This window comes from Salmo trutta, chromosome 27 (assembly GCF_901001165.1).
Source record: "Salmo trutta chromosome 27, fSalTru1.1, whole genome shotgun sequence".
In the NCBI taxonomy this organism is placed as follows: Eukaryota; Metazoa; Chordata; class Actinopteri; order Salmoniformes; family Salmonidae; genus Salmo; species Salmo trutta.
In genome coordinates this window covers 16,799,210-16,812,203 of record NC_042983.1, presented here as the reverse complement: position 1 = coordinate 16,812,203, position 12,994 = coordinate 16,799,210, and the positions used below count along the sequence as shown (strand labels likewise).

Sequence of the window (12,994 nt, the reverse complement as noted above, 5' to 3'; positions counted from 1 at the left end):
AGGAAAATGCTTTTTTTTTTGGTTTTAATGGTTTATTTTTTGGTTTAGTTCACATAGTATAATCTTTAAGTATGCATTAAGGTGTTTGTAATAAAATGAATGTGGCAAAAACGAATGTAGACATTAGTAAATATAGCTTCCAAACACAGGATGTTGGTGCCACCTTAATTGGGGAGGACAGGCTTGTGCTAATGGCTGGAGTGGAATAGGTGGAGATGGAGGCGCGGCGGCTTTAACCCCAATGCGCTATCAGTCATCTAGTGTATATATAAATCATTGAGCTAGACCCACCTCCATCTCCATCAGAATGGGTTAGTTAAGATTAGCATGAGGATTTACAAGACAATATAGGATTGTGTGCGTGTGCGTTTGTTCATTCGTGTCTGTGTGTGGATTTGTGTCAGACAGGATAATGAGCGAGTGAAAGTTTGTTTACACTGAGAGTGGTGTTACTCTGTGGAAGACTGGCAGGCAGGGTTTGGGTGTGGCCTACAGTGTGCCTTCCACTCTTATCTGACTGCACCAGACATGTACCTCTCCCTAACACACACCACTACAGTCCATACTATCTTACTCATGTACAGTAGAGAGGCCAGATACACAGCAACATAAACACACTGTACTGAACAGTAAAAATATGAATAACTTGTGTAATTGACATTCAACCAAGTTATTGACCTTGACATGGAGGGCTACTGTTAGTGTAGGGATAGGTCATGTCAGACTTCTGTACTTTCCCTGTGCTGAAATCACCCTCTGACATCTGAACCTTGCCTGACCTGGGCCAAGTTGGCCGATGTCCACCTTGTAGGAGTGCATTCCAGAAGGTCAAGTTTGTGTGTGTGCGTGTGCGTGTGTGTGTGTGTGTTGTGTCTTCAGCTATTTTTTGCTCAGTGGTGAAAAGATGTTCTCTGAGTCACCATGGCAGTGAACACACAAACACTCACCATCAAACAAATTCCTCTCTGACCAGCTATATGTATGTGGACAGCATATATTTGAGGCTAAGTAGGTTTCTACACGTCTGTGCACATGCACTCACACACTCACACACATATGAGTATCTATTTCTGGGAGGAGGGTACCCCGCTACGGTAATCTTAACCCTGGTAACAGGTGGGTTTGTGGGTTTGTGGGTACGACAGGGAGAGTGATTGGGTTGTATTAGGGGGGTCAGTTTGTTGTACTGAAGAAGGCTGGAGGGAGGGGATTTGGGGGCTATCGCCTTTCTCACAGTGGGAGAGGCAGAGTAGGCCATTAGAGGAAAGGCCAGAGAGGAAAGAGGCCATGGCTGACCAGGACAACTCTGTCACTGTGAGTAACTGACTGGGGAACACTGGCTGCTCATACAACCATATAGCGTTGCTGTTTATCTTCCATAGATAACTAGCTTGCTAAAAGACAGTCCGGAGGCTCCATACAGAGGGTGTGACGCAATTGCAGAGCCTCCGGAGGCTTGCTGATGCCAAATCAACCTCCGTACCACATCTTCCTTTGACAAATTCCTTCACAATAGCTCTGTTCTGTTATGCGAAGCGCAAGAAGTAGGAATGCACTGACTGCTGCAGAGGCCCGCATCGCAGAAAAATGCTGTGTGGCCAATACAGACTGGATTGACCATAAATCAGCTTTAAGTGCTAACAAGTGCTAAGTGCTGTTTGGTGTTCACTCCAAGATGACTGTCTCAGCCTCAACTTTCCACATGGGACAGCAGTTGATCAAAACTGTCTTTAGTGTGTATAAAAGGACAGTGCATGCATGTCTTTATACGTTTTGAATATGTATATGTGCATGTCTGTGTGAGTGTGCATTGTTCAAGGTCTTGTACATGAGAAAGTAAAGGTCTCGCATACAGTTTCCAGAGTCACAGTGTGAGGGTGTTGACAGACAGATGGAGATGGTTAAGGAATGAGGAGAAAAGTGATGGAACGCAAGGAGGATCAAGTGGAGGGAATACTTTTAGTAACAGGTAGTTCTCTTAGACTAACTACATTTCCCAGAAAGCACTGTGGCTTTTCCTTTAACTGGGAAGGAGCGGTGTTTAACAAGATTACATGAACTCTTAAGTAGAAAGTTGGAAACATTGTGACTTTTTCCTTGACGAATCTCTAATCTAGTGGCTGAGAGAGAAGTGGTTGTCTGTGCTCAGGCTGTGGAGTTAGCTACCACACTCAAAGGCCTAGCGGTCTGTCGCAGGGAAATGCTCTGAAAGATTCGCTGTTGAATATAGCTCTCTCACTTTCTCAGTGATCCCCTCTCTTTCCCTCCCTCTCTTTTTTAGGCAGTCTTTTCTTTGCACAGAGCTGCACCACTTGCACTAGTGCTCCGTTGAGGGGTGAGGGTTTGCATCATTAGTTGCCATGCCCACGGCTTGGGCATGTGGGTCCTCATTCTCTCTGTTACCACTGTCTCAAAGGAGGGTCAGTTCCAGTCACTACTGAATGGGGGCCAATGTCACTGTGGCAGTGTGTGTTGTGTAACTTGTGTTGAACACATTTTTGAGTCACTGTGTGTGGTCGCACTTGCTTGGGTGGGTATGTATTTTCATTTCTAAGCCTAACCAATGTGTGCAGTGTGTATGTTTTTGTGTGTGTTTGTAATTCTGTAGGTGGCTGGGACTTGGGATCACAAAAAGTGGTATGACGGTTGCTCACGATCTTATTCACGTTGATTAATCCCTGGCCATGCTTTGGTCAGAAACCAGAGAGAAAAATAGGGATGAGCGAAGGAGAATGAGAGCTGGACAGACGGAGTGATACCACATGTAACGACCTAGACATTGAGCAAATGAGGCCTGAGGAGTGTGGGAATAATTGATAGTGATATATACTGTAGATAGACTAATGGTGGGGGAAGGAGGGTTTGCCGCAGTAGACCCTCTCTCCCTCATCCAACTCTTCCCCCCTTCTCTCTCCCCATCTCCCACTCTCCCTCTCTCTCCCAATCTCCCACTCTCCCTCTCTCTCTCCCCATCTCCCTCTCTCGTTCTCTCTCCTCATCTCCCTCGCTCGTTCTCTCTCCTCATCTCCCTCTCCATCTCTCTTCCCCTCTCCCCATGTCCCTCTCCTCATGTCCCTCTCTCTATCTCTACCCCCTTTTCTCTCCTCATCTCTCTCTCTCCATCTCTCTCCCTCTCCCTCTCTCCCCCTCTCTCTACCGCTCCCTCTCTCTCTCTTCTCCTTTCCCCATGTCCCTCTCTCTGTCTCTCCCTCTCTCTCATGCTGCATGAGTGATCCTGTTTCAGCACCCCTGTCTGAGAGAGGCATGAAGCCCCCAGACACAAACAAAACAGAGACTTAACAGGACCACGGCATGTGCTAGACCATGAGCAAGAGCATTCACTAAACACACACCCTACTACCCCAGAACACCATCCAGACTGCCAGCCAGAGCACTGGGCAGAGCAGACACACCCCCAGAACACCATCCAGACTGCCAGCCAGAGCACTGGGCAGAGCAGACACACCCCAGAACACCAGCCAGACTGCCAGCCAGAGCACTGGGCAGAGCAGACACACACCCTACCACCCCAGAACACCATCCAGACTGCCAGCCAGAGCACTGGGCAGAGCAGACACACCCCAGAACACCAGCCAGACTGCCAGCCAGAGCACTGGGCAGAGCAGACACACACCCTACCACCCCAGAACACCATCCAGACTGCCAGCCAGAGCACTGGGCAGAGCAGACACACCCCAGAACACCAGCCAGACTGCCAGCCAGAGCACTGGGCAGAGCAGACACACCCCAGAACACCAGCCAGACTGCCAGCCAGAGCACTGGGCAGAGCAGACACACCCCAGAACACCAGCCAGACTGCCAGCCAGAGCACTGGGCAGAGCAGACACACACCCTACCACCCCAGAACACCATCCAGACTGCCAGCCAGAGCACTGGGCAGAGCAGACACACCCCAGAACACCAGCCAGACTGCCAGCCAGAGCACTGGGCAGAGCAGACACACCCCAGAACACCAGCCAGACTGCCAGCCAGAGCACTGGGCAGAGCAGACACACCCCAGAACACCAGCCAGACTGCCAGCCAGAGCACTGGGCAGAGCAGACACACACCCTACCACCCCAGAACACCATCCAGACTGCCAGCCAGAGCACTGGGCAGAGCAGACACACACGAGAACACCAGCGTGTCCCCTGGTCTTATCACCTACTGTATGTGCAGAGGTAAAGCAAGTCTCAGATGTGAGAGGCTCAGAATGAGGCTACGGTTTTCATCCTAAATGGCACCCCATTCCCTACCTTTGACCAGAAACCTATGTAGGGAATACTGTAGGGTGCCATTTGGGACACAGCTAGTTCAGGGGGACGGGGATGGAGCCTAGGACAGAGGCTCTGTCTGTCTTTATGTGGATGCAAATCACCTGCACCCCCTCCTTTAGGGTCCCCAGCCTGCCAGGCCTGCTTCTGATTGGCCAATGGGAGGGGGCTGGCCCAACTGTCCTATCTTGTTCAATAACAGCGTGGAGGGAGATGAAGGAAACACCAATGGAAAGCATTTATAGTCTTGTACTGTCTGTGTGTCTTTTGACTTTGTATGGTTTTGATTTGAATGAAGGTTTCTGACAATAATATACATATCTCTCCATCTCCCTCTGTCTTCCCTGATACCTACCTCTCCTTCTCCCACTCTATGTGCCTCTCTTCACCCCCCTCTATATCTCCCCTTTCTCTCCCTCAGGCTGATGCTGTCACTAGTTTTCTGCGGGCGGCTCGTTCTGGTAACATGGACAAGGCCATCGACCATATAAAGAACGGCATAGACATCAACACAGCCAATCAGGTGAGAGAGCTGCAAGGCCCGGTAGCCAATCAAAATGCTTGTGGAGAGTACATTAATACATGTCTCCAAACTCTGAGATTCATTTTGGATTCACCAGGATCAATCAAAGCCTTCCTGTTTGTAAAAGTCTCAATCAGCTAATGGAACTGATTTATTACACTCTTTCATTTCATTTGTCCATCTACGTTGGCTGTGGAACTAGTATTTCACAATGTTGCGTCACCATACTGCAGCGCTAGGATAATGCATGAATAAAAGTATGAAAACAAGTTAACTACTGTATAGGCACATTAGGTCAAATAAAGATGAGTCATCTTTCAGACCATGTCAAAACGACAGCGCGAGCACACACACACACACACACACACACACACACACACACACACACATACACACACACACACACACACACACACATACACACACACACACACACACACATACACACACACACACACACACACACATACACACACACACACATACACACACACACACACATACACACACACACACACACATACACACACACACACACACACATACACACACACACACACACACACACACACACACACATACACAGGAAGAGTCTTATCAGCAAAGTTCAGATGCAGTGTTATAAAGGGACAGCAGGAATGGATAGAGGGAAAGATAAAACATAGAAGAGCAGGAAATGGCAGGAGAGAGGGGGAAGAATATTTTAGAGTCACTGGCTAACATTCATGTTTTTTTATCTTCCAATGCAGTGCAACTATAAATCTAGTCAGTCTACTGTATCTTAGTCTATGCCGCTCTGACATTGCTCGTCCATATATTTAGATATTCTTAATTCCATTCCTTTACTTAGATTTGTGTTTATTGGGTATATGATGTGGAATTAAATATTACTTGTTAGATATTACTGCACTGTCGGAGCTAGAAACACAAACATTTTGCTACACCCACAATAACATCTGCAAAACATGTGTATGTGACCAATAAAATTTGATTTGATTTTTGATTTGACTTGTAGGTTATGCCACAAACACATGTTACAGAAGCAATCTAAGAAACTCTTATGTTGATAAAATGCTGAGTGTTACTGTGAGATGGATGTAATGCACTGGTGTACTGCACACCACCAGTTTGAAGCTAAGACATTGACAACAAATATGGACATAGTAAAATAACTAAAAGCGTGTAAAAAAAAAAATCGAAAGGATATTTCATGCTGAAACCCTGATATTAAACACCAGTGGTATTCAGTAAGTTGATGGTTTATATTTACTGTAGGACAATGCTTTGTCATTCCATTTTCTGTTTTAAAATAATCTTATGTAATTATTTCATATATTTTAGATGTGATAAGGCCAGAGAGAGGGCCAGAGATAATTACAGATCCCTCTGATAATCTGAAGTAAACCCAAAAGGGCCCCTAAATGTCTTGTGATAGATTACAGAAAATCCTTGAAAGATACCAAAATTCTGATAGTTTACTGGTACATTTTGAAAGTTTACAGTAATTTACCCTCCCTTTGCAACCCTAGACATGAACCTTCTTATGATGGGATAAAGGTCCGCCATTTTGGTCAACCATGGTTTGCCAGTGCTGTGATTGGATGTTGTGTAAAATAATACATTTTAAGAATTGATCTGCAATGTATGTTTGTTAGCTAGCTAGCCAGTCAGTTTTAGAGAAACTATACCATAGATGTTTCAAATGAAAAGCGGTACACCACTGATGTAATGATCCTCTCTGTTGGACTGAGGTGATTGACTGCATCCTGAATGGCACCATTATGAGGCAGCAGGTAGCCTAGTGGTTAAGAGCATTGGGCCAGTAAGCGAAAGGTTTGAGTCCCTGAGCCAACTAGGTGAAAAATCTACCGATGTGCCCTTGAGCAAGGCGCTTAACTCTAATTGTTCCTGTAAGTCGCTCTGGATAAGAGTGTCAGGTAAATGTAATAATTCCCTTCAAAATGCACTACGTTTGACCAGGGCCTATAGCAGTACATAGAGAATAGGGTTCCATTTTGGACTCATCCATCGTCTCTCTCTTGGCTTGGAATGTGTTTGATGTGATATCAGCCAGCAGAATATCTGTCTTGGCTCTGGGTCCAACTCAGTGTACAGTGTGTTCTGTTCTGTTCTGCTCCAATACCTGCTGTGTGGATTGTCCCTGACTGTATGTACTGTATATCATTGTTTGTCTTGAATGTGAATTACTGTGTAAGATTTAAGTGTGTGCAATATGTGTGTGTGTTTGTATGATATGTCTAGACTGTGTGTGTGTGTGTGTGTGTGTGTGTGTGTGTGTGTGTGTGTGTGTGTGTGTGTGTGTTTTGAGGCCCAGGTAGCCAGTCTCTCTGTAGTAGGTGACAGGTACGGAATAGGGGGATTCGGGGGAAGGTGTTAAATAGGGTAGGGGTTACTCCTCAGGCCCATCTCCTCCATGCTGCCTGCTTTACCCTGATGGCTGCTCCCATGGTGGCCAGAGACAACTACGCCATGAGGGGGATGAGGTTGCCTATAGGCCATACAAACAGGGCAGCAGTGTGTGTGTGTGTGTGTGTGTGTGTGTGTGTGTGTGTGTGTGTGTGTGCGATTCTCCAGCTCATTAGGCCAGCTTAGCCATGGTTTGCTAAACACTCTACCTCTGTACTATAATGCTGCCAGTGCTAATGCTACAATCAAGATTAGCATCAAACACATTCCCAGGTTAAACGCTCATAACGAACATAGGATTCAATACATGCATACAAGTAGGTGTAACGAGACCTCAGGCTGCTGAAGAGAGACACCCTGTGGACAAACAGAAACCCTACAGCCATATGTAATTACATTTGTACATTTTATCTGCAGTCTCAGGTTACCATTGACAGCCATTCTCCTTCAAATCATGTATAATGCAATGTGTGTCATTTCAAACCAACTCTGTATTAGTGTTTTGGAATTGTCTCAAGTGTTTTGAGTGTGGTTGTGAAATTGGATGTGATATTGGTAATGTGTTGTGTGTGTGTGTCTCCCAGTGTGTTGTTGTTGTGCAGAGTAAGGTGTCAGCCTGATGGAGGTTCGGTGGAGGCTTGGCTGTGGCAGTCGTGTCTCTTGTACCCAGTCTGAGTAGATACATCTGCCATGGGCTAGCTCACCGACCACCCAGCTGCACTGCCTCTCTCCCTCCCTCCCTCCCTCCCCTCCCTCCCCTCCCTCCCTCCCCTCCCTCCCTCTCTCTCTCCCTCCCTCCCTCCCTCCCTCCCCTCTCTCCCTCCCTCCCTCCCTCCCTCCCTCCCTCCCTCCCTCCCCCTTCCTCTCCTCACACCCTCCCTCCCTCCCCTCTCTCCCTCCCTCCCCTCCCTCCCTCCCTCCCTCCCTCCCCCTTCCTCTCCTCACACCCTCCCCTCCCTCCCTCCCCTCCCTCCCTCCCCTCTCTCCCTCCCTCCCCTCCCTCCCTCCCTCCCTCCCCCTTCCTCTCCTCACACACCCTCCCTCTCTCCCTCCCTCCCTCCCCTCCCTCCCTCTCTCCCTCCCTCCCCTCCCTCCCTCCTCCCTCCCTCCCTCCCTCCCCTCCCTCCCTCCCTCCCTCCCTCCCCTCCCTCCCTCTCTCCCTCCCTCCCTCCCTCCCTCCCTCCCTCCCCCTTCCTCTCCTCACACCCTCATAACCCCTCAAGTTATTTCTCTCTTACGCCCTCTACTTATTCCCCCCCTCCTTTGTCATTCTCTTTATCCCTCATGCTCCATTTCCCATCTCTGCTTCTACCCCCCCCCCGCCCCGCCCCTCCAGTCTGCAGTAGAGTGATGGTGTGCTGTGGTCTCTCCACTCAGAGGAATAATATCAGTGGTGTGGGAAAGGTCCAACCTCACATGTCCTGTGTCACTGAAGGAAGGCTGTGTGAGGTCAGACCTATCTCACACAGCTCGTATTCTTCCCAGCCCCGAGACCACCGGCCTGCCATCCCCCTCCCATCCTCGTCCTCCTCCTCACCATCATCATCATCATAATTCCAGTGTTAATCTCTAGTAGATACTGTATGTGTAGAGGCTGTTTGTCTTGACCATACGGTACAGTTGGACTCAGTTACATACTTTAGCATTTTATACATCTAGGAAGAGCTGTATAATAAGCAGAGCAGTGCTTGTCTGGGGATCTGATCCTTTGGTGTGTCTCAGGGTGCTGTGTGAGATTACGTTCAGTGTCTGGGTTCTGACTTGTTGGTGTGATTATGGTGTGTGAGAGCGGAGTGTGTGATGGAGGCCCAAAGGTCTGTGTTTTTTAGTTCTGTGTGTGCAGTGTGTGTTAGGGACCCTACAGTGTGAGGTCTCCTCTTCTCTCTCTCCTCCCTCAGAATGGGCTCAACGGGTTGCATCTGGCCTCTAAAGAAGGCCACGTTAAAATGGTGCTGGAGCTGCTACATGGAGGCATTGATGTGGAAACCCAGACTAAGGTACTCCCACAACCTCCTGCACTATACCACATTACCACTCATGTACTCCACAAAGCCTATGCCACCACCAAAGTACAATATACTGCATACTCAAATTATTCTACTTACCGTAAAACTTCAGTTAAACGCTGAGTCTCAAATAGCTGGGCAACGGCATACAGGTCAGCAAATCAACGGCTGTTTCAAATAAATGCTGGGTCTAAATTAATTGTTTACGAGGTTACCATGAATTACCATGAATTGTTCAGAAGATTTAATGTTTGATTTGTTACAATTCAGTAAAAAAATGATGGCAATCATCCGTTTTTATCGCCAGTAAGAAACTGCTAACCAGTGACTGCTAACAGCTGAGAACTGCTAGCTAACTGGCAGGCACAAAAAAAGTCAACGACTTCGGGAGTACAGACCCCCAGAAATCTGCCAATCGACCTCTGGTGAAAGTAAGAACTGGTGAAAATGCACAATTAAAGAGGAGAATAATTATTATGTCAAATAAGTTATTTTTTCCTAAATAAAGGCAAACTAAGACAAAAGAAATGTGACACAGTGTGTAAATGATAACACATTACTGCAGGAAATTAAGAAATTGATTAGATTTCTAGAATTAAAACAATTAACTTCGCAAATGAGCAAAAGCTTTGTGCATTAAGGAAATAGACACCTAGCCTGTTGTGTTCAGTGATTTAAGCAAATAAACGCATGGGCTATGAATTGAAGTTTTACGGTATTAAAGCGTACTACTACTTACAAGTACCACACTACTTTAGATGCTTTCATACAAACACTATGTCTCATGTCTTCTCTTGTCCTGTGCCTCCACAGAAAGGCAACACAGCTCTGCACATTGCTGCCCTGGCTGGGCAGGAGCAAGTGGTGGCAGAGCTGGTAAATTACGGGGCCAACATCAATGCCCAGTCCCAGGTGAGACCCCCACCAGTGTCAGAAGAGACCCCGACCCCACTGGCAGAACCTCCTGCAGAAGAGCCACCAGCCACAACGGATACACATACAGTTAGATACAGTTATAATACAGTTATGCTGCATTATACTGCATGGAACTCAGGGTTTGGGGTCTGAATTTCGGAATGTATTTCGATTCAACCCACGAATTGAAATTTGAATTTGAATTAAAGGAAGTATAATTTAATTCAAAGAAATTCAACTGAGACATGAAACATGAAAGTCTCATTCCTTTGCCACATCTGCCAGTTATTACTAAAAAGAATAAAGATACCATTTCAACATAAGCTTGATTATAACTGACATTTTTCATCAGCATTTTGATTTGTATTTTTGTCATGAAATGTTAGGTAGTTCCCTTCCATTCTGGAGTGTTTGAACTAATGGGACATTTATTTTTCCCCCCAGATATTTAATAACATGTAAGTAAATTATTAATTATTACAGACAACCTACAAAATCATCTTAGAATATTTCCATACCACTGTAATTATTTAAAACTTAAACTTAAAAATGTATTTTTTCATTATGTTATACATAGTATAGCACTGTACCATACATGATGTCAAAATAAATATTTGTATAGTGAATTGTAGCTATTTGAATTTCATTGAATTTCCTTTAATTGTACTTAATTTATTTCAAATTCAATGCAATTTTTGCTTCCTGTGGGATGTGCCCAATTCAATTCAAATTCAAGTATTGCTGTGAGCAGCATTGAGAGCAGCATTAACAGGGTCCGAGTAATAGAAATAGCAGCTCTTGGTCACTCGTCGGGCACTCTGGCAATGAAATGGGCAAAGGCTATACCTTTAAGCATGTTTACCAATTGCACGTTTTCCAAATTGCACGATTCTACCTCTAATATGTGATGAGGTATGTCTAATACATGCTACCATGTTACTGCCATAGACTACTGTCCCTTCCAACTTCATGTTTACCAAATTCCATTCCCCTAAGTCCTACGGTTCAATAGTTATAGCCTTCAGTGCACAGTAGTGCCTCAGTAAAGGCCATCTTTATCCACAACACATTTTCCTTAGCAATTTAGCTAGGGACTAGTTTGGAGATTCTACATATCAAATATTCAGTGAATCTGAGTTGTGATTCATGTGAAGAAGAAATGTTAGATCATTTTAGCATTAGCATTACATTAGCACTTTTTGGTCAAAGTTATATGACCTGTGTTTTCCATGTTATTTTAAGATATCAACACTAAACTACGTACATATCTTCAGGGACATGTTGTCAATCACCTGTACGAGTTGGATTTGATAGTTTGGGCAAATGTTTTGAATGTGTTTTGGATGTGTGCATGGTTTTTAATTAACTGTAGTGCTACATTACCTAGGGGCCAATGAGTGCATCATAGGTACGCATGATGGGTTCTACCATCCTGCCAAATTCTACAGCGTTTTACCCATGTGTTGTTGAGATATTGACCAAAAGGAAAAATGCACAAAGAAGAACACTAACAAAAGCAATAGGGTTCCTGCACCTTCGGCATTAGGATCCCTAATTAAAGAGAGCTATTTTCAATACAATTCAGAATTGACCCCAACCCTGATTGAGTAAAAATAAAGAAAGAAAGTCGCACAGTCTACTGTATATATGCTCATGAATTTGTTGGGAGCATTTATAGTGCACAACTTTCTTTATTTTTACACAGTTTCAGTTTACTATTCCGTTAGTCAGCACCTCTACTAACATTTTTGGTTGTGCATAAACTCCTGCATTTGGCCCAACTCCCGATTGAAACATGATGTCAGGCCATCGTACACTCTTAGAAAAAAGGTTCTCTCTCTAACCTAAAAGGGTTCCCCATAGGAAAACCCTTTGCAGAACCGTTTTTGGTTCCACGTAGAACCCTTTTGGTTCCAGGTAGAACCCAAAAGATTTCTACCTGGAACCAAAAAGGGTTCTCCTATGGAGACAGCCGAAGAACCCTTTTGGAACCCTCTTTTCTAAGAGTGTATTAGCTAAATGCAACTCTGTTAATATCTGTCTGCCTTCTTGTCTTTCTGTGTGCTTGTGCTTCCTCTGTGTTTATTTGTGTGTGTGTGTGTATGTGTGTGTGTGTGTGTGTGTGTGTGTGTGTGTGTGTGTGTTGCTGTTGTGTTGTGCTCCTCCCTGTGTGTATGTGTCCATGTGTGTGTCTGTCTGTAACAGAAGGGCTTCACTCCGCTCTACATGGCCGCACAAGAGAATCATCTAGAAGTTGTGAAGTTCCTTTTGGAGAACGGGGCCAATCAAAGCATTCCTACTGAGGTAACAGCCAATCAGCAAAATGCAGGGCCTCCCGAGTGGCGCAGGGGTCTAAGGTACTACATCACAGTGCTTGAGGCGTCACTACAGCCCCAGGTTAGATCCCAGGCTGTGTCACAGCTGGCTGTGACCGGGAGACCCATGAGGCGGTGCACAATTGGCTCAAGGTTAGGGGAGGGTTTGGCCGGCCAGGATTTCCTTGTTCCATCGTTTTCTAGTGACTCCTTGTGGCGGGCCGGGCGCCTGCAAGCTGAAGTGTACTGTGTTTTGGAGGACGAATGGCTCTCGACCTTCGCCTCTCCGAGTCAGTAGGGGAGTTGCAGCGATGGGACAAGACTGTAACTACCAATTGGGGAGAAAAACGGGTTTTAAAAAAAGTTGCACAAAAATATAAAACACTCACCAAATTCCCAGGTTTTTCAGGAATCCAAGTTGGAACATTCCCAGAATCAGGAAGGTATAAGCAGGAAATTATTCATTTTCAAACTTTACAACACACCTCCTGTACTATTCCCTCTATCGCTTATCAATCCTTTTGACTCTCACTG

At 45.7% G+C, this 12,994-nt stretch overlaps 1 protein-coding gene across 21 annotated transcripts in view; it reads left to right on the top strand.

The window, feature by feature from the left end:
* Window positions 1–12,994, top strand: part of LOC115164453 (ankyrin-1) — a 183,850-nt gene that overhangs the window by 121,042 nt on the left and 49,814 nt on the right. For 12 of the 21 annotated variants that reach the window (XM_029716949.1, XM_029716943.1, XM_029716946.1 and 9 more), the window contains 4 exons: window positions 4,696–4,797; window positions 9,123–9,221; window positions 10,044–10,232; window positions 12,351–12,449. In XM_029716949.1, the coding sequence (XP_029572809.1) occupies window positions 4,696–4,797; window positions 9,123–9,221; window positions 10,044–10,232; window positions 12,351–12,449 (489 nt within the window). Of the gene's footprint in view, window positions 1–1,245; window positions 1,315–4,695; window positions 4,798–9,122; window positions 9,222–9,542; window positions 9,662–10,043; window positions 10,233–12,350; window positions 12,450–12,994 lie in introns of those variants that run through there. The other 9 variants (XM_029716963.1, XM_029716945.1, XM_029716964.1 and 6 more) reach the window with 6 other exon arrangements.